This window comes from Elephas maximus, chromosome 7 (assembly GCF_024166365.1).
Source record: "Elephas maximus indicus isolate mEleMax1 chromosome 7, mEleMax1 primary haplotype, whole genome shotgun sequence".
In the NCBI taxonomy this organism is placed as follows: Eukaryota; Metazoa; Chordata; class Mammalia; order Proboscidea; family Elephantidae; genus Elephas; species Elephas maximus.
Window position 1 is genome coordinate 47631520 of NC_064825.1, and position 24722 is coordinate 47656241.

Here is a 24722-nt window from a genome sequence, read left to right on the forward strand (position 1 = left end):
AAGTTTCAGAGTCTCTTCTGACATCCATTTTGGTCTTTTCTTACTTCCCCATCCCTTTAAGGACCTTTTGCTTTCTTCATGTATGATGATGTCCTTGATGTCATCCCACAACTCATGTGGTCTTTGGTCATTAGTGTTCAATGCATTCAATCTATTCTTGAGATGGCTTCCAATTCAGGTGGGATATACTCAAGGTTGTATTTTGGTTCTTGTGTATTTAATTTTTTTCAGCTTTAACTTGAATTTGCATATGAGCAATTAATGTTTTGTTTCGCTTTTTGAGCTTTTCCATTCATGTTGAGCTTTCCATCATCTTTTTCCACAGATGTAGTGAATTTGATTCCTGTGTTTTCTATCTAGTGTGGACCACGTGTATAGTTGCTGTTTACATTGTTGAAAAAAGGTATCTGCAACAAACAAGTCTTGCAAAATTCTATCATGCAATCACCAGTGTCATTTCTATCATCTAGGCTATATTTTCCAACTACAGATTCTTCTTCTTTGGTTCCAACTTTCATATTCCAATCACCAGTAATTATCAATGCATCTTCATTGCATGTTTGGTCAATTTCAGACTGCAGAAGCTGGTAAAAATCTTCAGTTTCCTCATCTTTGTCATTAGTGGTTGGTGCATAAATTTGAATAACAGTTATATTAACTGCTCTTCCTTGTAGGCATATGGATATTATCCTATCACTGACAACACTGTACTTCAAGATAGATCTTGAAATGTTCCTTTTGACAACGAGCATTCCTCTTCAATTTGTCATCCCTGGCATAGTGGACCATATGACTCTCTGATTCAGAATGCCCAAAACCAGTCCATTTCAGCTCACAAATGCCTAGGATATCAATCCTTATGTATTCCATCTCATTTCTGATGGCTTCCAATTTTCCTACATTCATACTTCATACATTCCACGTTCTGATTATTAATGGATGTATGCAGCTGTTTCTTCTATTTTAAATCGTGCCACATCAGCAAATAAAGGTCCTGAACGCTTGACTCCGTTCGCATCATTAAGGTTAACTCTACTTTGAGGAGACAGCTCTTCCCCAGTTATCTTTTCAGCCTTCCAACCTGAGGCGCTCATCTTCTGGCCCTATATCAGACAACATTCCACTGCTATTTATAAGATTTTCACAGGCTTTTTTTTTTTATTATTATTGTGCTTTAAGTGCAAGTTTACAAATCAAGTCAGTCTCTCATATGAAAATTTATACACACCTTGCTATGTACTCCTAGTTGCTCTACCCCTAATGAAACACTCCTTCTCTCCACCCTGTATTCTCCATGTCCATTCAGCTAGCTTCTGTCCCCCTTTGCCTTCTCATCTCCCCTCCAGACAGAAGCTGCCCACATAGTCTCATGTGTCTACTTGATCCAAGAAGTTCACTCCTCACCAGTAACATTTTCTATATTATAGTCCAGTCCAATCCCTGTCTGAAGAGTTGGGTTTGGGAATGGTTCCAGTCTTGGGGACCATGACCTCCGGGTCCTTCTAGTCTTAGACCATCAAGTCTGGTCTTTTTAAAAGATTTTGAGGTCTACATCCTACCGCTCTCCTGCTCCATCAGGGATTCTGTCACAGGCAAATCTTTTCAGAAGTAGATCACCAGGCCCTTCTTCCCAGTCTGTCTTAGTCTGGAAGCACCACTGAAACCTGTCTACCACAGGTGATCCTGATGGTATTTGAAATACCTGTGGCATAGCTTCCAGCATCAAGGTAACATGCAAGCCACCATAATACTACAACGGACAGATGTGTAGTGGGTGCTTTAAATATACTGTGTCTCATCTAATCCATGCAGAAACCCAATGAGATAGGTATTATCATTCTTACTTTACAGAAAGAGAACTGAGATAAGTGATCTTTCTCAGATCACATAGCTGAAGCCAAGATTTAAACCTATATCTCTATGATTCTAAGGCCTGTACCCTTTCCATCACAGCTGATCTAACATTCTCTGCTTTGCCATAAAGCAGACCCAACACCTCTAGGGAAGCTCTATCCAAACACATAATGAAGTCATAATCAGGAGAAAGCAGTATTGTCTGAGAGGCAACTAGCTTAAAATTTCCACTGCCAAGAGACCAGATGGTTTCTGGGATGTCTAGTTAGTCTAAAAATACCCACAACCACAATGAGTCTGGCTTAACAAAGAAAAGCAGGGGCAGGCAGTATAAATATGCAGCTGGAGAGCTAGATGATTTAATGCTTACAGAATACTGCTTAAAGGGTTTCACATGGTAGTACATGATATAAAACGTTAGCCAGCTCATGCTCTTGATTGCTCACTGACCACACTCTCTGTGCCTCACATTCCACATTAAGAGTCCCACTAGGAAACTAAAAGCTAGAGAGGATCATCTCCCTAGCCTCCAGCATGAAAGACCCTTCCCTCCCCATCCCACTCCCATACTTGGGTAAAAACCAGTAGCTTTCCTAGTCTTAGGAGCAGCTGCCGTGCACTAACAAATAGGTGAGATTTTGTTGCAACCCTTCCTTTGTATATTTATCATAAGATCTGCCTTGTCTACATTACTTTTCTTTTTTTTTTTTAAGAATACAATTCAACCAAAAGGTCTGCAGTTCAAATCCACCAGGTGCTCCTTGGAAACTCTATGGGGCAGTTCTGCTCTGTCCTATAGGGTTGCTATGAGTTGAAATCAACTCAACAGCAATGAGTTTGGTTGATTTTATATTTGATGGAGAACCTTCCAGAATTAAAAATAAAAATCCTCAGACCAAAGGAACACCAAGCAGATTAAAAAAAAAAAAAAAAAAAATTACAATTCAATGGTTTTTAGTAAATTCAGAGTTTTGTAACCATCATGACAATCAATTTAAAACCTTCATCACCTCAAAAAGAAATCCTGTACCCTTTAGCTATCACCTCCCAACCTTTTCTACCTCCTTTCCCTGTCCCCACCCCAGCCCTAAGCAACCACTGATCTACTTTCCATTTCCCAAAGTTTTACATCAACCCAAACAGAATCTCAGTATCTCTTCAGCAATAATTCTCCCCATAGCCTCTGGTAACCACTAACAAACTTTGGTCTCTATGCATCTGCCTATTCTAGATATTTCATATAAGTGGGATCATACAATGTTTTCCTTTTTGTCTGACTTATTTTACTCAGCATCATGTTTTCAAGTTAATTCCATGTTGTAGCATGTATCAGAATTTCATTTCTCTTCATGGCTGAGTAATATCTTATTGTATGTATATACCACATTTTGTTTATTTATTTGTCTTTTGATAAATACTTAGGTTTCCACCTTTTGGCTATTGTGAACAGTGTTGCACCAACAGTGATGTACATGTATTTATATCCCTACACTAGTATTCTTTTGTAGATGGACAAGAACACTGTTTCCATACTCTATTCTAAAGAACCTAGCATAATGCAAAAGGATTTGAGTTCCCTCAAACAGCAGGATAACTGACAGCTTCTTACCCACCTCTGCAGCAACCCTGTATTATCTGGAACAAGGCCCTGTATAAATTACTAAACAAACAAAAGAAAGGCAGCTTTCTGTTGCAAAGGGAGATCATTTCATAACAAAGATCCAAGAGCAGGGCCTCATCACAGTGTTCTGATAGAAAGACCACAGGTTTCAATCAGAAAGACCTGGGTTCCAATTCCATCTCCTATACTCTACTGAGTTGAAAGATTCTTGGGTGAGTGAGTTACTTAACCTCTTTGAGCTTCAGTTTCCTCAGCTGTAAAATTGGAATAATATTCAAATCTTGCAGAATCAAAGTGAAGACTGAATGAACTGATGTATGTAAAGCACCCAGCATGTAGTGAGCACCAGTAAGCACAAAAAAGGCTAGTTCCCCTGATACTGCCCTTCACCATCCCACCAAACCTTTCTGAAAATTACCAGAAAGTTCCACTTCTAAAATTGCAGAAATATTACCAACAAATCTAAAACCTGCCACTCTGCTTAAGTTCCACATCACTTCTCTTTAAGCTATTTTTCTTTTTCCAACCATATTCCATTACTTTGAACAAGATCTGTCCTCTTAATAACCAGGCTCATAACCAGCTGATTGGTCAATTTCTTTATCTCCCCTTTTACCCATCCCCCACAGACAACCTGCCCCAGGCCACCATCAAGCCTTGCAGGTTTTGTTTTTTTTAAATCACTGCTTTATCTTTCTCCTTTCTCTCATAGTCTCCCCTCCCTATGGTCACTGTTGTTACTATTCCCCACACATGACTTGCTACATCTAAACTTTAGATTTTTAAGGAACTTTTTATCTGGCTTCATTTCTTCAACTCTTCAAACCTCTACTTTAAGCTCCCTCTAGACACTTTGATTTTAGAGATGGAAAGATTCTTAAGAAATCAACAAGTAAAACCCTCTGCCTAGCAAGTGGGTAGGGCACAAAAAGCTGCATTTTACATAGATGAGACATACAGAAGGAGGTAAACTGATTTTGCTAAAGGTCTCTCTGCTACTTCTTCCCAGACCACTTGCCCATTCCCCACATCTCTGGCTTTGGTTCTTTTAATCAATGTATCACTTATATGTTTGTTTGGTTTCTATTACCTGGAAGCTTCTGTATTTTTACTTGTTCATTTCAGGAAGAAGAATCACATCTGCATATTTTAATGCACTCCAACAACAGGCATGCATTTAACATTGCCAAGTCTGTCAGTCAGTCTTTGCCTATCTCTCCCCCACATACACACACTTTATACAAAGCATAGCTATTTCAGGTTTCTTCTGATGTGCCCCACTCTGAACCACAGACTCAGGCTTAAAGTATCTGGACATTAGAAAACAGAATAATGCAGCTATGCCTTAATTTCCACAGAGTGGGACAGACAGCTTTCTTTTACAGAATCTTTTTTTTAAAAAAAATCATTATAAGCTATTGCCAAGGCATTAAAAGACTGAAGGCAGCTTTATAGTATAAAGTCTTATTAATGTGGTCACTTTACATCCCATATTAATCCCATGGAATCTAGTCTAAAATATAGCCACCAGCCAATCTGTTCCTTCCCAGCTCCCTGAGCCCTCCCAGAGACCCTATGCTGCGAGTTTGACAATCAATTCTGACAAAGCCCCAGTTTAACCCATCCACAGGCACAAGACCTCTTACTCAAGCATTTCACAAATATTTACTGAGTCCTTTCAATGTGTTTGACACTGGAGTATTATGAATATAATGGTAAGTATTATGAATATAATGGCGAATAAGATGTTGTCCCTGCTTTCAACAAGTTTATAGTTCAGTGGGAAAGACGAGCAGAGGCCACACAGGGATCTAAAAGGTCATCATGGGGGACAAAGGTGTAGTTGAAAGAGCAGTGGACAAAGAGCCAAGAAACCTCAGCTATACCCAGTTTCCTACTGTTCCAACAGTCTATGCTTTAGTAAGCCAGCTTCCTTTGGGTTTTAGTCTTCCCAACCATAAAACAAAAAGGTTGGATAAGATGGTATTTAAAGTTCTTTTCAGGCTCTAAGAGTCCACGTTCTGAAAGAAGATAACAAAATAGCAGCAATGTTCACTTAAGATTTATCATGTGCCAGAAATCTTTCTAGTCACCATTTACTTAAAATACAATTTTTGTACTAAATGGCAGTATTGGTATTCTTGCATTACTTTTTTTTTTTTAACTGGAAAGAGGATGGCTTGTTTGATTATATTCCTTTGTATGATTATACGCTATTTCCAAGAAAAATCTGAAGTGATTTACAACAAAAATACATAAAGACTGAGCCTTAAAGACTAAATTAAATAACATGTGAGAAGTGAATAGTAAAAATTATTTTTTTTAATTATAATGTTGGAAAGCCATGGTGACTGAATTAAAAATTTTGTCCTAAACTCCCTGATAGCTAAAGCAAAGGGGAAACTGCAAACAGGACATGTAACTCTTAAAAAAAAATAGACAGTAGCTCAACAAGAGAAAGTTTTTCTAGGCTGGGCTTTAAGAAGAATTTGCCATCAGGTTTTTTGTTTGAGTCTGTGTGATTTGTGGTTTCGGGTAGAGGGGAGAATGAGGAGTGAAAGGAACGAAAGGAAGGAAGGAGAGAAAGAAAGAATGAAAGACAGACAGTTTTTCTGGTATTGAAAATAAAAGTTTAACTTTACAGTAATATTTCGTACTTTTCTTTCAAGTTAATTTTTTTCAATTAACAAATATTTTGTGATTAACTTAGAATGTATAAGAAGTTTCACTTTCAAAGGGCTATAGAACATTATTAACATGGCTCAAAGCCCCCTTCTTTACTTTCCAAATGAAAATATACTGAACTGCTAGCAAGACTCACAGCCAGAATCTGTTGATCCTATCAGTTATCCCTATTCACCCTTACCTCCATGCTTCTGGGCTTAAAAAAAAAAAAAAAAACTTTTATTAAGTAGATGAGTAAAACAAACGACTGATTTGATTCAAACACAGATACAAAAACTTTAAAATTATATATGAACTCTCTTTAGGAAAAGAATTTACAGAGAAACAAAACCTATTCTTCTGTTGTTTCTTAACAGATAGAAAAAAATTCTTATTAAATATCAAAAACCATGAACAATGCTAATTCTGTTTTAATATATCCATATGCTACATCTTATTGTCAGCATAATTTCATATTGTTTTCCTAAATATAATTTGGAACTGAAACTTAATATTTTCTTATCTAAGGAAAAAAGCATATTGACTAAATAATACACACAAACCACAGTATTACCATTAATAGATTTTCCAATCTAAGGTTTCCATGACATCAGCAAACTATTGCCTAAAAATGTAACCTTATCAACTAAATCCAATTATGTGTTGTAATAACTGTACTAATAACTGAACTCAAACCACAACCTTGGATATTTGGAAAAAATGAAGTCTGAAGTCCAGAAATGTGTTACTGCAAACACATCTTAACTCTCAAGTGAGTATTTTCCTAGAAGTTAGTCCTACTGTGGTCCAATGATATAGGTTAAGGGTAAAGGTGGCATAAGAAGCAAGAAAAGAAGATGTATTATGTATGTTCCAGAGCCATATATAACAAATGCAAAGGCTTTCATTCTGCCCTTCAGAGAAGAATTTCCTAAATTTCTTGGTAGGCATTTCTAAGTAAGAGTATATTAACCTGGTACCCCCTCAAAAGAATGAACTACAATGGTAGAGACTAGAATTGGTGGTAAGTTACTCACCCATTCAATTTCTATTCCAACAGATTGGGACAATTCACCCTTGGTATCATATTTGGATTTTAATGCAAATTTCATTTGTTCTAAGTCATTTCAAATTATGATATTAATTAACTATTCACAGATTGCCTAAAGCAACATTTATTAGTGTCCAGTCAGTTGCCATCAAGTAGATTCTGACTCCTGGAGACCCCAAGTGTATCAGAGTAGAGCTGTGCCCCACAGGGTTTTCAATGGCTGATTCTTCAGAAGTAGATCACCAGGGCTTTCTTCCAAGAGATTTCTGGGTGGACTTGAACCTCCAACCTTTCAGTTAGTGGCCGAGCACGTTAACCATTTGCCCTACCCAGGGACTCCTTTATTAGCTTCCAAACCAAAAACCAAACCCAGTGCCATCGAGTCGATTCCGACTCATAGGGACCCTGTAGGTCAGAGTAGAACTGCCCCATAGAGTTTCCAAGGAGAGCCTGGCGGATTCAAACTGCCAGCCCTTTGGTTAGCAGCCGTAGCAATAACCAGTACGCCACCAGGGCTTCCTTATTAGCTTCAGGGTATATTTATTATCACTTTTGAATAAGTGATATGATCTTTTTCTTTCCAGTAGATCTCTCTCTTATAATCATTAAGATATGCCTGCTATAAATAGAAAAAAAAAATCTATGTCTACACAATTAGCAGCTGACAGTTCCTAGTCATGTAATCTTGAATTTTTAAGCTTTAGAGGGCATTTCAAACTCATACATACAATGCAAGAGTCCTATCTTCATCACAAATGGAAAGGACCTTACTTAGTGGGTCCTGGTTAAATCAATCAAGCCTAAGTGGCTACAATACAGTAGCCATTCAGTAAATGTCAAATGAGTAAATAAATACTCGGAGAAGGGGCCTTCCTGGAAGAAGGAGATGCCAATACCTAAAGAAGGGAAGGCATTTACAAAAAAGGAAGGTTTAGTGAATTTTATTCTCAGAAGTAACAGGAAAATCAGACTGCTCTAAAAGAACATATACAAAAGGGATTCAGAAAAAAAACTACATCAGGGGTCACAATTTATAAAATTCTTAAAACTGTGGTAGTTTTTTTTTTTTTTCTCATTTCACTAATGATTAGCAGTAAAAGCCTTAAGATAAAAAGGGTCCAGGTATATTCATAGGGAAATCAAGGAAGAGAAGTCTATTACATAGTGCTGGGGGGAGAGGAAGAGAGGAACCCTAGGGATAAGGGTGGGTAATGCCAGCTTTAAACAAAAACAAACAAACAAAAAAACAGCAAACTATGGTAAAGATGGTGTCTTCTCATCTCTCCATTAAACAGTATGTCACATAGTAGTTGTTTACAAAATATTAAAGGAATGAATGATTCCTTCTTTCCTTCCTTTCTCCCTTTCATCTACCCCACCATTATCCCTCCATCATCCAAAATCCATCCATTCCCTCCTCCCTTCCTCCAAGTATGGTGTGATTGTCCACCATTTTGTTATCCCATGTGATTTTCCATTGTGTTATAAATCCTACCCCTATGATGTTAATGCAGTAGAATTAGAGGTAGTTATGTTAATGAGGCAGGACTCAGTCTACAGGATTAGGTTGTATCTTGAGTCAATTTCTTCTGAGATATAAAAGAGAGAAGGGAGCAGAGAGACAGAGAGACTTCATACCACCAAGAAACAAGAGACAGGATAATAGGGCATCCTTTGGACCTAGGGTCCTGCACTGAGAAGCCCCTCGACCAGCAAAAACTGATGAGAAGGACCTTCCCCCAGAGCCAACAGAGAGAGAAAGCCTTCCCCTGGAGCTGGCGCCCTGAATTTGGACTTCTAGCCTCTTAGACAGTGAGAGAATAAATTTCTCTTTGTTAAAGCCATCCTCTTGTGGTATTTCTATTATAACAACACTAGATAAATAAGACAGAACTTGGTACTGAGAGTTGGGTGCTGCTCTGACAGATACCTAAAATGTGGAAGAAGTTTTGAAACTGTGAATGGACACAGGCTGGAAGAGTTTAAAGTGCCTAAGAGTAAAAGCCTAAACTGCCTTGAAGAAACTAGGCAGTTGGTGGAATTATGGACATCAGACAATTCTGGGGACAACTCAGAAGGAGATGCGGAGTGTTGTTACGCTAGAGACAGTACAAATGGCGAGACGCAGCAGCAGAACTAAGAGACCAGCTCAAGAAAGTGGTGGAACTGACCCACGGAGCAAGAAAGCTGAGAGCCTTTGCACAGGAGGCTTCCTGGCAGAGTTGGGTGCCTCCAAGCACTTATCAGTGGAGCCAGGCTTGCCAACCCAGAGTAAGAGAGCTGACTACCTTCCAGCTCTCAGAGTAGAGTAGAACGCCTCCAGGCACTTATTGGTGGAGCTAAAGACCTTTGGAACACTGACCCCAGCAAGGCAGACCCAGGCTATGAGGGCTGAGGGGCTGAGAGGCCAAGGAACCACGAACCAGAAGCTGAAGAGACAAGGACCACAGGAAGCAGAGCTGCTTCAGTCTCAAAGGGTAGGGGTCTTAAAGGGTGGAGTTGCCACTCAGCTGGACTAGGAGAATGGGGCCACCCAAAGCCCAGGGAACAGAGTTGCCATTCCAGTGGGCCAGGAAGGCAGAGATGAAGCCCAGGGCCAAGAGGCCTCCACCCAGAAATCCACAGAGTATGGCCAACACCCAGAGTCTAGAAGGCAGGGCCACTACCTAAATGGTTTCAGAGAACAGAAGATTATTTTCAAGCTTTGAGAGCTAGCATAAAGTGTTCTGCTAACCTACTTAGTATCTGTTATCCCTTTTTCCTCTCCAATTTTTCCCGTTTGTAATGGGAATGTCTACCTTGTGCCTCCCCCATGTCTGTCAGTTTGTCACACTGTGGGGGCTTGCGTGTTGTGGTGGTTCTAGAAGCTATGCCACTGGTATTCAGGTACCAGCAGGGTCATCCACAGCGGAAAGGTTTCAGCTGAGCTTCCAGGCTAAGACAGACGAGGAAGAAGGACCTGGCAGTCTACTTCCGAAAAGAATTAGCCAGCGAAAACCTTAAGAATAGTGGCAGAACATTGTCTAATATAGTGCCAGTAGAAGAGCCCCCCAGGCTGGAAGGCACTCAAAATATGACTGGGGAACAGCTGCCTCCTCAAAGTAGAGTCGACCTTAATGACATGGATGGAGTCAAACTTCTGGGACTTTCATCTGCTGATGCGGCATGACTCAAAATGAGAAGAAACAGCTGCAAACATCTATTAATAATCGGAACTTGGAATGTATAAAGTATGAATCCAGGAAAACTGGAAATCATCAAAAATGAAATGGAACACATAAACTTTGATATCCCAGGCATTAATGAGCTGAAATGGACTGGTATTGGCCATTCTGTATGAGACAATCATATGGTCTACCATGCTGGGAATGACAACTTGAGAAGGGATGGCGTTGCATTCATTGTCAAAAAGAACATTTCAAGATCTATCCTGAAGTATAACACTGTCAGTGATAAGATAATATTCATATGCCTATAAAGAAGAACACTTAATACACCTATCACTCAAATTTACACACCAATCACTAAGGCCAAAGATGAAGAAACTGAAGATTTTTCCCAACTTCTGCAGTCTGGAATTGATTGGACATTCAATCGGGATGCATTGATAATTACTGGTGATTGGAATTCTAAAGTTGGAAACAAAAAAGAAGGATCGGTAGTTAGAAAATATGGCCTTGGTGACAGAAACAATGCCAGAGATAGCATGATAAAATTTTGCAAGACCAATAACTTCTTCATTGCAAATACTTTTCAACAACATAAACACTGACTATACATGTGGACCTCACCAGATGGAATATGCAGGAATCACATCGACTACATCTATGGAAACAGACAATGGAAAAGCTCAGTATCATCAGTCAGAACAAGGCCAGGGGCCAAGTGCAGAAAAGACCATCAATTGCTCATATGCAAGTTCAAGCTGAAACTGAAGAAAATTAGAACAAGTCCACGAGAGCCAAAGTGTGACCTTGAGTATACTCCACCTGAATTTAGAGACCATCTTAAGAATGTATTTGACACATTGAAAACTAATGACTGAAGATCAGACGAGTTGTGGAATGACATCAAGGACATCACACATGAAGAAAGCAAGAGGTCATCAAAAAGAAAGGAAAGAAAGAAAAGACCTATCAGAAGAGACCCTGCAACTTGCTCTTGAAAGTCAAGTAGCTAATGCAAAAGGAAGAAATGATGAAGTAAAAGAACTGAACAGAAGATTTCAAAGGGCGGCTTGAGAAAACAAAGTATTATAATGACATGTGCACAGAGCTGGAGACAGAAAAAAAAAGGGAAGAACATGCTCTGCATTTCTCAAGTTGAAAGAAAGAAAAAATTCAAGACTCAAGTTGCAATAGTGAAGGATTCTATGGGGGAAATATTAAACAATGCAGAAAGCATCAAAAGAACACAGAAGAAATACACAGTCATTATACCAAAAAGAATTGGTCAACATTGAACCATTTCAAGAGGCAGCATGTGATCAGGAACCGATGGTACTGAAGGAAGAGGTCCAAGCTGCACTGAAGGCACTGGTGAAAAACAAGCCTCCAGGAATTGATGGAGTATCAACTGAAGATGTCTCAACAAATGGATGCTGGACTGGAAGTGCTCACCCATCTATGCCAAGAAATTTGGAAGACAGCTACCTGGCCAACTGACTGAAAAAGATCCATATTTATGCCTCTTCCCAAGAAAGGTGATCCAACCGAATGGAGAAATTATTGAGCAATATCATTAATGTCACATGCAAGCAAAATTTTGGTGAAGGTCATTCAAAAGCTGCTGCAGCAGAATATTGGCAGGGAACTGCCTGAAATGCAGGCCTGATTCAGAAGAGGACATGGAACCAGGGATATCACTACTGGTGTCAGATGGATCTTGGCTGAAAGACGAGAATACCAGGAGGATGTTTACCTATGTTTTATTGACTACACAATGGCATTCAACTGTGTGGATCATAACAAATTATGTATAACATTTCGATGAACGAGAATTCCAGAACACTTAATTGTGCTGATGAGGAACCTGTACATAGATCAAGAGGCAGTCGTTCAGACAAACAAGGGGATACTGCATGGTTTAAAGTCAGGAAAGGTGTGCGTCAGGGTTGTATCCTTTCACCATACCCATTCAATCTGTATGTTGAACAAACAATCCAAGAAGCTGGACTATATGAAGAGGAATGGGTCATCAGGATTGGAGGAAGACTCGTTAACAACTTGTGTTATGCAGACGATACAACCTTGCTTGCTGAAAGTGAAGATGACTTGAAGCACTTACTGATGAACATCAAAGACCACAGCCTTCAGTATGGATTACACCTCAACATCAAGAAAATAAAAATCCTCACAACTTGACCAGTAAGCAACAACATAAATGAAGAAAAGATTGACGTTGTCCGAGATTTCATTTTACTTGGATCCATGAAAGCAGCAGCCAAGAAATCAAAAGATGCATTGCACCGGGCAAATCTGCTGCAAAAGACCTCTTTAAAGTGTTGAAAAGCAAAGACGTCACCTTGAAGACTAAGGTGTGCCTGACCCAAGCCATGGTATTTTCAATAGCATCGTACGCATGCAAAAGCTGGACAAAGAATAAGGAAGACTGAAGAAAGAATTGACACCTTTGAATTGTGGTGCTGGCGAAAAATATTGAATATACCATGGACTGCCAAAAGAACGAACAAATCTGTCTTGGAAGAATTACAGCCAGAATGCTTCTTAGAAGCCAAGGATGTCAATACTTCTTCTCACGTGCTCTGGACAGATTATCAGGCGAGATCAGTCCCTGGAGAAGGATATCATCCTTGGTAAATTACAGGGTCAATGAAAATGGCGAAGACCTTCAAGAGATGGACTGACACAGTGGCTGCAACAATGGGCTCAAGCATAACAATTGTGGGCATGGCGCAGGACTGGGCAGTGTTTCATTCAGTTGTACACAGGGACGCTATGAGTCAGAACCAACTCGGTGGCATCTAACAAGAACAACAACAACCCTATGCCTATACCACTATTGTACTTTGGAATCAGATAACTTGTATTCTACGTTTCACAGATGAAGAGGAATTTTTAGATTTTGGTCTTGGAGTTGAATTAAGACTTTTGCTATGATATGATGGGGTGAATATGTTTTACATGTGGCAAGGGATATGAATTTGGGGGGGGCCAAAGAGTAGAATGTCATGAATTGAACTGTACACCCCACAAGTATATGTCAATTTGGTTATGCCATGAGTCCCAGTGTTGTGTGATTGTCCACCATTTTGTCATCTCATGTGCTTTTCCTATGTGTTGTAAATCCTACCTCTATGATGTCAATGAGGCAGGACTCAATCTACAAGATTAGGTTTTGTCTTAAATCAATATCTTTTGAGATATAAAAAAGAGAAGTGAGCAGAGAGGCAGGGGGACTTTATACTACCAAGAAACAAGAGCCAGAAGAATAGTGTGTCCTTTGGACCAGGGGTCCCTGAACTGAGAAGCTCCTTGGCCAGAGAAGATTAATGACAAGGACCTTCCCCCAGAGCTAACAGAGACAGAGAGAAAGGCTTCCCCTGAAGCTGGCACCTTGAATTCGGACTTCTGGCCTCCTAGACTGTGGGAGAATAAATTTCTCTTTGTTAAAGCCATCCACTTGTGGTATATCTGTTATGGCAGCACTAGATAACTAAGAGAAGGGCTAATTCCTTCATGAACGACTACCTCCTTTGCCATGAGATCAGAAGAAATGGTTGTTGCCTGATTACCATTACTGAACATTCTGATCAAGGACCCAACAGATGGATCCTGATCAAAAGGAGGAAAAATGTGGACCAGAACATCAAATTCCTATGGAAACCAGACTTACTGGATCCATTAACACTGTAGGAACCCCTGAATCTATTGTCCTGGAACAATCTTTAAACCCTGAACCAAACTATCCCATGAAGTCATCTGTAAACAAAACAACTATTTAACTCAATTAATAAAGGATGTCAGCCTTGAAAATTTCAGTCTTTTAAAGAATTATCTATATGTGATCAAACTGACAACAACAACTCTAAAGCACAATCGAGAATTTAAGGGGAAGAGAATGTAAAAGCTAACAGTGGTGAGACAACATGCACAGCAATAGTGAGAACGGTGATACAATGCGAAGAATGTAACCAATGGCATTAATTTGTACATGTAGAAATTATAGAATGGGCTTATGTTTTCTGGTGGATATTTTCACCGAAAATAAAAAAGTAAACACAATTCAGGGCAGCCCTTTCTCCCTCCCCCATATTTGAAAACCAATTCCCACCTCTTTTCTCCTCTTCCACCTCCCCAAAGTATCTGTAACAAACACCTGAGTTCCACAGTCCCTTTTGTCCCATATCCCAAAGTGAAAGAATGTTGACCGAATTCAGTATCAGTCTCTTACCCTGCCAGGAAAGTTAAGGAGTAGGAGTTGTTCTTGGAAACAAATGCTGAGCGATGTGTCTGTATCATCTTGCCTCGAGAAGGTTCTTCGTTCTCTGAATCTGAGAGACGTGCAGGACACTGGGAGGGAGACAAAAGAGACAAGACTGTTCATCTGAGGTTATCATGGAATCTTCCCCCTAGCTAGAGTTTCAAATCTCTCTGTATGTCACATGTCTCAGATCTGTTTCCAACTGCCCCCTGATATCCCAATCTGGATATCCTAAAGGTAGCCCAAACTCAATACATCTAAAATCCAACTCTCTCTCTCTCTCTCTTATCTAAGCCCAACCACCAGCTGCTAACTCCACCAACCCAGCCAGAAACCTCAGTGTCCATCTACGCTTCTTTCTTTTCCCTTACTCCTAAATCATAACATTTGCATAGAGCTTTTGGGTACCTCCAACACTTGTAAACATTTTATTTCATTTATTCTTACATCAGCCCTACTAAGCAGGGACTACTATCATCTATCTTTTACGGATGGCAAACTGAGACTCAGAACAGTTCATCTGTCTAGGATTATAAATTAGAAAACCTTATGTGGAAGTTCTAGTCTATTACATAGGGTTGCTGTAAGTTGAAATCGACTAGAAGGCACCTACCAAAAAAAACAACAACATAGAGCTAGTAAGTGGCTCAAGTTGGTACTTAAATCCAGAGCTTCTCTCTCCAAATTGCCTTCATTCTTTTTCCAGTATTCAATAAGCAATTCTACTCCTAAAATGTCTCTTAAATCTAACTCTTTCCATATATACTCACTGTCATTGCCTCACTTTAGATTCTCATCATCTTCAGCCTGGTTTACTGCAACAACCTACTTACTGGTCTTGCTTTCTTCAGGCTTTCTTCCCTCCAATTCCTCTACATACTGCCAAGAATTATCTTTCTAACATACAGAGGGAATCCTATCATTCACTTGTTTACCTGCTGGTGACGTCAGGATAAAGTCTAAACACTTCAGCATAATACAATGCTTTTCCAAACTAGACCTCAACCTTCCTTCACAGCTTTGCTCCCACCAGTCCCCACACATGAAATCATTCAGCTCTTGCCACGCCAAACTACTTTCTACTCTCCAGAGGTAACACAGTCTTTCAAAACCTCTATGCTTCTGGATTATACTATTCCCATTGCATAAAATTCTCCTTCCCTGTTCTTTAACTATAAAATACTTATTGGCCTTTGAGAGTCACCATAAATGTCATTTTTTCTGCAAAGGTTTCCAAATACACCTACAGTCAGTTTTTTCAATCTCGTCTGTACTCATTCATTTACCTTCATTTGTTTTTGGAGCTTCTTTTTAGTCTTTTATTTTAGATTTGGAGTCTTTTTTAGATGTACCTTTTGCATATAACATATAGTGAGGTTTTGCCTCATAATTCAATACGAGAGTCCTTCTTTCCATGGGTAGCAACTAATTACACTGAACTATAGCTTCTTATTTAAGAGGTCTGTCTTCCACTTTAGAAAATTAAGCTCTGCAAAAGCAAGGGATTGTCTGTTTTTCAATTCCTGATACCATCAATAGGTAAACAAAAAAAATGTCTAATCATTTAATTAACTGTTATCTAACTCAATGGCAACTAACAACAAATAATCAAATCATTATAATAAAGTCAGAGTTGTAGACATACAGAGGCTTATGCAGACATAAACATGGCTATAGGGTCGCTATGAATCAACTCGATGGCAGCAGGTTTGGTTTGGTTTTATAAGTACCCTGCATTCCATAAATGCTTTGTTATTCTCTTGGCTTACAGGCACATATATATAACAGGCTGTGTTTCTTATTGGATAGCCTTTGAGGGACAGTTGAAGGATTACAATTTACATAAAGGCTTTTCAATTGCGTAGGGTATCACTTTTTATAGAGCCCTGTCATAGAAAATACTCACTGAAGAAACTTTAATAGCACTAATCCATTATTGAATTTTATATGATATTCTCTTCCCAACTCTAAGGGTGGGGGGGAAGCTTTGATACTCATAGACTCAACAGGGAACAAATAATGGCAATTTCTGTCTATTTAGGCTGCCTGTCCTTCACAATCAATTTAGTATCTAGGAAAAGAGTGTTCAAATCCCAGCTCTACTACTTAGCTAGCGCTGTCATTGTAGGTTACTTATCTTTCTGAGCCTCCATTTCCTTATCTGTAAATTAAAGATGTGGTAAGTCACAATAAGCCACATAGATTGTTGTAAGTCATTAAAAACATCTAGTACATTACCTAACAAGCAGTAGATGCTCAACAAAAAATAGATTTTTGTTTGTATTAATTTAAGTACTATTAATTTTTAAGAAGAAATTTCAGTATTATCATTGATATATGACAAGTTCCTTTAATTACTGAAAAGTAAATTATATTATAAATAATTAGTTCATCATTTAGACAGAAGCTACCCTGCCCTTTTACCTTTATACACCCCCACGAAGCCTAGAACCATTAAGATATAAAAATGTTTACCTCTCAGTTTTCACCTTGGATAAAAATTAGTCTATAATACTATGCATTCCTAAAACAGTATAAACAAAAATGAAATCCCTAAAGTGATATCTAAAAAATTAAAAGAATGATAATACCCAGAGTTGGCAAGGGTGTGAGAAAATTAGTTTAGTATTCATGTACTGTTGGTGGGAGTACAGCTGTATGCAAGCTTTTTGGAGAACAACTGAGTGGTAATAAATACTAAAGGCCTTAAAAAGTATATTCCCTTTGACCTGGTCATCCCACTTCTAGTGATTTATTCTAAGGAACTTATAAGACAGTAGTGTTTAACAAAATATCAACAGGAGGTTAATGAAATAAACTAGTTAAATAAATTCAAGGGTCAAGAATACCAGGAAACCATTAAATAATGATAGGAATTCTTTATTTACATGGAAAAACACCCATGATTTAGAGTTAGCTCAGAAAAGTTTGTACACTGGGCTGCATTTTCTGAAAAGAAAAACAATGACAGTGTGTATACATATGTGCTAAGAAGTCTGGAAGAATATTTACCAAAATGTTTATAGGGGTTATCTCTAGGTTATGGGATTACAAGTAATTTTCACTTTCTGCTTTATAATTTCTGGTAAGACTGTAATTGCTTTACCACATTGTTTTCTAACAATTCACATGGTACTACTTTTACCATAACAAATTAAAACACTATACCCATTTTATTTCCATTTTGAAAAAATAACAATTGATGACCTGTTTCTAGAATAAACATTTTTCCTTCCACTATAATTCAATTTAACAAACATGTGTAGGAGATTTTAAAACAATTTTTTTTTAATGGGCAAGACACATTTTCTATACTCAACAAACTTACAATCTAGTAAATAAATAATTGTAATGTATAAGGAAGAATGAAATAAATCCTGTAAAAATTACAAAGGAGGAGACAGAGGAAGGATGATGGGAGTGGAGAAGCCAGTGAGGAATCCCTAAAGGTTCCATAAAGGTGACAGCTTTTGAACTGGACATGGAGAGATGAGTAGTAGCCTTTCAACAGGTAATCTAGGGATCACTTCATGACATGAAAATTCATGAGTAAGACCCCAAGAAGGAAAAGCATAAAGTGTCTGTATGGGAGAAAGCAAACACCTCTGCTCCCTGGCATTCTAGGGTATAAAGCAAGGACGGAAAGATAAACTGCAATTATACTAAGGAAAGCTTTGAATGGTAGGGTGAAGAGTTTACATTTAATTCCACAGGTAATGGGAAGTTACTGAGATTTTTTCGACAAGAGAGTGAAATAATTAGTCAAGCTCTAATCATAATACTCCCATATAAAATACAGTCTTTAAGCTGGCTTTCCACGACGGCCACTTCAGCATCTCATGGTTCCCAATTTAAATGTAGCCTTGGCTAAAATAAATAAAATTATTTTCTCAACACCAAGAACTCTCAGGAAATAGTAAAGCAAAATTAGAGCCTTTAAAAAGCCCTCGAAAATATAAAAATAGAGAGGCGGGGCCAAGATGAAGAAGCAGTCACATGCTTCCGCTGATCCCTCTTACAATGAAGACCCAAAAAACCAAGTGAATCGATAATATATATGACAAGCTAGGAACCCTGAGCATCAAAGGCAAAGCTGAAGAATCAGACTGAGTGACGGGGGAGGGAGAGATGGTGCAGAAGCAGCGAGGAGGTGCCGAACCCGTGATAGTACAACTCTGATTCCTTGGCACAACTGCGGCGGGGCTGACAGTAGTTTCCTAGGACACGGCGGCTTCAGCGAAAGAAGGCAGTTCGAGTAGCACACCCCTGACCCTGTGGTGTGCTTACAGTGGGGCTGGCTGCAGCGTCTAGAAACCAGCTGCTTTAGCAAAAGAAGGCAACTGAAGTGCCGGCACCCCAACCCCTTGGTGTGATGGCTAGCAGGGACGCAGCCCTAATCCCATGGGGTGATCTCGATGGGGACCCAACCAACGCACACAGGCTACACACACCTCTGGAACAGCACTCTCGGCACAAGATAAGTGATTTTGTCTGATTTACCACGAGCAGATCTAATAGCTCCTTCTTTTGAAAGAACTCTCTCCTATCTATCTGATCCCTCCTCCCTCTGCCCCAACTGGCTTCATTAACAGTTGATTTCCCTGGGCCTGAGATAGGACCTGCTGTGTCCCCTGAGCATTTCTCCTGGCAAGGGAGAAAGAACAAATTAACAAACAGGGGAAAAATACTTTGCCGACTCCACTAATCTAGAAGCTTAGGGCAGAAGTGGCTCCAGTCCAGGCACAAGCGATCCACAGACTTTGTCTTTCACCCCTGCATGGATCCAGGTGGCTAGTATATTGCAAGGGCAAATCTATTTGAGGCCTGACTGCAAGTGTTTCAGCTCTGTGGTGGAGAGGCAGGTTTTGGAGGTTTGATACCACTCTGCCTATTAAACAGGGCCTTCACGTACCCACACAGGGGCCAGACAACTGGAGGCTCCATCCATGCCACCTAGCCACCTGTGAAAGGAATCCAAGCATAGTGGTGCCTACCAGTCCTTACAGGTATAAGCACTGGGTTCCTAAGGTACAGTGGCAGAGCATACCAACCGGAGCGCTCTAGAGAATGGGGACACTCTTTCCTCATTGGCACTTGAGTGAAGGCTGTCAGCCCCGTCTTCCTCAGAGTGTAAACTCCTGCCACTACCAGAAACCTGTGCATACACCCATCACCACTGCTCCTCTAAGATAGTAGGTGAGAGCCTACACCACACACTAGGTGACTATCAGGACACCTGAGCTGAATCTATACAAGAATAACAAATGGACTCCTAGGATCATATACCTGGTAACAGCTCTAGCCATCTGGTGACAGGACATTAGTGCTTCAAAGGCTCCAATAATCAAGTTAGCTCACGCTAGTAGCCTATTTGGGTATATCAAAACAAAACAAAGGAAGAAACTAGGACACAGTGAGCAAACATAAAATGACACAATAATGTACACATGGCTTGGAAAAAACAGTTGATATTGAATTACATAAAGAAGCAGACCGTGATAGCTTCAAGAAACTCCCAAAACAAAGAATCAAGGACTCTGACGGATGAAGATGTATTCCTGGAATTACCAGATGTAGAATACAAAAGATTAATATACAGAACTCTTCAAGACATCAGGAATGAGATCAGGTAACATGCAGAAAAAGCCAATGAACACACAGATAAAGCAGTTCAAGAAATTAAGAAGATATTTAAGAATATAATGAAAAATTTAATAAACTGCAAGAATCCACAGAGAGACAGCATTCAGAAGATTAATAATAAAATTACAGAATTAGACAACTCAATAGAAAGTCAGAGGAGTAGAACTGAGGAAGTAGAAGGCAGAATTAGTGAGACTGAAGATAAAACTCTTGGCAACAATATACTCAAAGATAAATCAGATAAAAGAATTAAAAAAAAAATGAAGAAACCCTAAGAATCATGTGGGACTTTATCAAGGGGAATAAACTGTGAGTAACTGGAATACCAGAACAGGGAGGGATAACAGGAAATACAGAGAATTGTTGAAGATTTGTCGGCAGAAAACTTCCCTGACGTCATGAAAGATGAAAGGATATATATTCAAGATGCTCACTGAAACCCATACAAGGGAGATCACAAAAGAAAGTCACCAAGACATATTATAATCAAACTTGCCAAAACCAAAGATAAAGAGAAAATTTTAAGAGCAGCCACGGATAAATGAAAAGCAGGCTACAAAGGAGAATCAATAAAAACAAGTTCAGACTACTCGGAAAAAAGCATGCAGGCAAGGAGGCAAAGGGATGATATATATAAACCACTGAAGGAGAAAAATTGCCAGCCAAGAATCATATATCCAGCAAAACTGTCTCTCAAATATGAAGGCGAAATTAAGATATTTACAGATAAACAGAAGCTAAGGGAATTTGCAAACACCAAATGAAAACTACAAGAAATACCAAAGGAAATTCTCTGGTTAGAAAATCAATAATTTCAGATATCAACCCAACCACACAACACAGAACAGAGCAACCAGATATCAATTCAGATAGGGAAATCACAAAAATAAATCAAAATAAAAAAATCCTCAAAACAGGGAATCAGTGATGTCATTATGTAAAAGATGACATTAAATCAATAAAGAGGGACTAAATAAAGTAGCCATAGATCTTCCATATGGAGAGGAAATCAAGGTGATATAGAGAGATACAAAGTTTGGTTTAAACTTAGAAAAATAGGGGTAAATATTAAGGTAACCACAAAGAAGACTAATAACCCTACACTTCAAAATAAAAAAGAAAAACATAAAGACTCAGCAAAAACAAATTCAGCTACAATGAAAAAGAGGAACACACGTTACAAAGAAAAACTTCTCAGCACAAAAGTAAGTGGAAAAATGAAACTGCCCACAACACACAAAAAAAAGGCATCAAAATGAAAGCACTAAACTCATACCTATCTATAATCACACTGAATGTAAATGGACTAAATGCACCAATATAAAGAGACTGAGAGTTGTAAAATGGATAAAAAACCAAGATCCGTCTACATGCTGCCTACAAGAGAAACACCTTAGACTTAAAGACAAACTAAAACTCAAAAGATGAAAAAAAAATTTATCAAGCAAACAACAATCAAAAAAAAGCTGGAGTGGGTATACTAATTTCTGACAAAACAGACTTCAAACTTAATTCTACCACAAATGATGAGGAAGGACACTATATAATGATTAAAGGGACAATATACCAGGAGGATATTACCATATTAAATATTTATGCACCCAACGACAGGGCTTCAAGATACATAAAACAAACTCTAACAGCACTGAAAAGTGAGACAGATAGCTCCACAATGATAGTAGGAGACTTCAACACACCACTTAAAGTGAAGAACAGAACTAACAGAAAAAAGCTCAATAAAGACACCAAAGACCTAAAAGCCAAAATTAACCAACTTGAACCCATAGACATATACAGAAAACTCCACTCAACAGCATCCAAGTATACCTTCTTTTCCAGTACACAGGGAACATTCTCTAAATAGACCAATATTAGGCCATAAAGCAACCCTTAACAGAACGCAAAACATCGAACAAGGCATCTTCTCTAACAATAAAGGCATAAAACTAAAACTCGGTAACTGAAAAATCAGGGAAAAGAAATAAAACACATGGAAACTGAACAACACTTTGTTCAAAAATGACTGGATTATAAAACAAATTAAGGACAGAATAAAGAAATTCACAGAATACAACAAGAATGAAAACACTTCCTGGGTTGGAAAGGGATGCTGGTGAGGAGTGAGCTTCTTGGATCAGGTGGACACTTGAGACTGTTGGTATCTCCTGCCTGGAAAGGAGATGAGAGGGTAGAGGGGGTTAGAAGCTGGTGAAATGGATACAAAGAGAGTGGAGGGAAGGAGCAGGCTGTTATCATTAGGGGGAGAGTAATTGGGAGTATCTAGCAAGGTGTACATAACTTTTTGTGTGAGAGACTGACTTGAATTGTAAACTTTCACTTAAAGCATAATAAACATTATTTTTAAAAAAAGAGAGAACACTTCCTATCAGAACCTTTGGGACACAGCGAAAGCAGTGCTCAGAGGTCAATTTATATCAGTAAATGCACACATACAAAAAGAAAGAGCCAAAATCAAAGAATTATCCCTACAACTTGAAAAGAGGGCAACAAAAGAAACCCTCAGGCACCAGAAGAAAGCAAATAATAAAAATTAGAGCAGAATTAAATGAAATAGAAAACAGAAACAGAATTGAAACAGTTAACAAGACCAAAAGCTGGTTCTTTGAAAAGATTAACAAAATCCATGAACCACTGGCCGGACTGACATAAGAAAAACAGCAGACTAAGCAAATAGCCTGAATAAGAAATGAGATGGGCAATAATACAACAGACTCAACTGAAACGAAAAAAATCTTAACAGAGTACTATGAAAAGTTGTACCATAACAACTTTAAAACCTACAAGAAATGGACAAATTTCTAGAAACACACTACCTACCTAAACTAACACAAACAGAGGCAGAACAACTAAATAAACCTATAACAAAAGAAGAGATAAAAAAGTAATCAAAAAACTCCCCAAAAAGAAAAGCCCCAGCTCTGACGGCTTCACTGGAGAATTCTACCAAACTTTTAGAGAAGAGTTAACACCACCACTACTGAAGGTACTTCAGCGCATAGAAAAGGATGGAATACTCCCAAACTCATTTTATGAAGCCAGCATAACCCTGATACCAAAACCAGGTAAAGACTCCACAAAAAAAGAAAATTACACACAAATATTCCTGATGAACTTAGATGCAAAAATCCTCAACAAAATTCTAGCCAATAGAATTCAACAACATAAGAAAAAAATAATTCACCATGACCAAGTTGGATTCATTCCAGGTATGAAGGGATGGTTCAAAATTAGAAAAACAATTAACGTAATCCATCACATAAATAAAACGAAAGGCAAGAACCACATGATTTTATCATTGATGCAGACAAGGCATATGACAAACATCAACACCCATTGATGAAAAAAATCTCAGCAAAATAGGAATACAAGGGAGGCGGGGCCAAGATGGCTGATTAGGTAGCCATCTGACTAGCTACCTCGGATCCCTCTTGCAACAAAGACTCAGAAAAACAAGTGAATCGATCACATACATAACAATCTATGAACCCTGACCATCAAACACAGATCTAAAGTGTTCACCTGAGTGACAGAGACTGAGAACGAACAACCACGGGGAAACAATGACTGCTTTCGGAGCCTGGAGCCAGCGCCCCAGACAGGAAACTTTGGCGCTGGGTTTGGTCTGGGCGCAGGGGAGCTGAGCACAGCATTGTGAGACGGCACAAACACGGGATGCAGCCCTAACCCCCAGAAGTGACCTCGGGGGAACCCCAGCCAGTGCACGCAGGCAGGAAGTGCAGCGACGCGGCTGACAAGAGGAGAAGTCACTGGGAGGCAGAGACTGGTTTTGGAGCCTGGAGTGTGGCGTCCCAGCCGGGAACCTTGGTGCTGAGCTTAGGCCTGGGAGCGGAAGAACTGACCACGGCTTCTGAGACAGCACAAGCACAGGACGCGGGCCTGACCCTTGGGGGCAGTCCTGACCCAGCCAACGCACACAGGCTACACACCCCTCGGGAATTTCAGATAAGACAGTCATCACCCAACAAGGTAAGTAACTTTGTCTATATTCCGGGGTGCTACTCTCTCCTATTTGTCTGATCCCTCCCCTCCCCTTACCAGGTGGCTTCATTAACATTGGAATTTCCTGAGCCAGAGAGTGAAGTGCTCTGTGGTTATGCTTTTTTTTTTCTTGGTCTTTTCCTAACCCATTCTCCTGGCCTGAGAGAAGCAGCTACAAAAAACCCAGGGACCAAAAATCCTTCCCTAATTGGACTAAAAATACAGAACCAGCTCCAGCCAAGCATATGTGATCCACAGTCTTGGGCTTTCATCCCTACAGGGAACAAAGTGGCTATTATAATGCAAAGGCAATTCTGACAGGGATCTGACTGTAATTGTTTTAGCCGATTACTGGAAAGACAAGTTTCCCAGGTCTGATATCTCTGCTTATTCAACAGAGCCCTCACTGACCCACAACGGGGAACT

The 24722-nt window shown here is 39.3% G+C and overlaps 1 protein-coding gene across 1 annotated transcript in view; it reads right to left on the reverse strand.

Moving 5' to 3' along the window:
- Nucleotides 1-24722, reverse strand: part of RNF169 (ring finger protein 169) — a 134586-nt gene that overhangs the window by 14836 nt on the left and 95028 nt on the right. The window contains exon 4 of the mRNA XM_049889799.1: nt 14604-14722. Within this exon, the coding sequence (XP_049745756.1) occupies nt 14604-14722 (119 nt within the window). The remainder of the gene's footprint in view (nt 1-14603; nt 14723-24722) is intronic.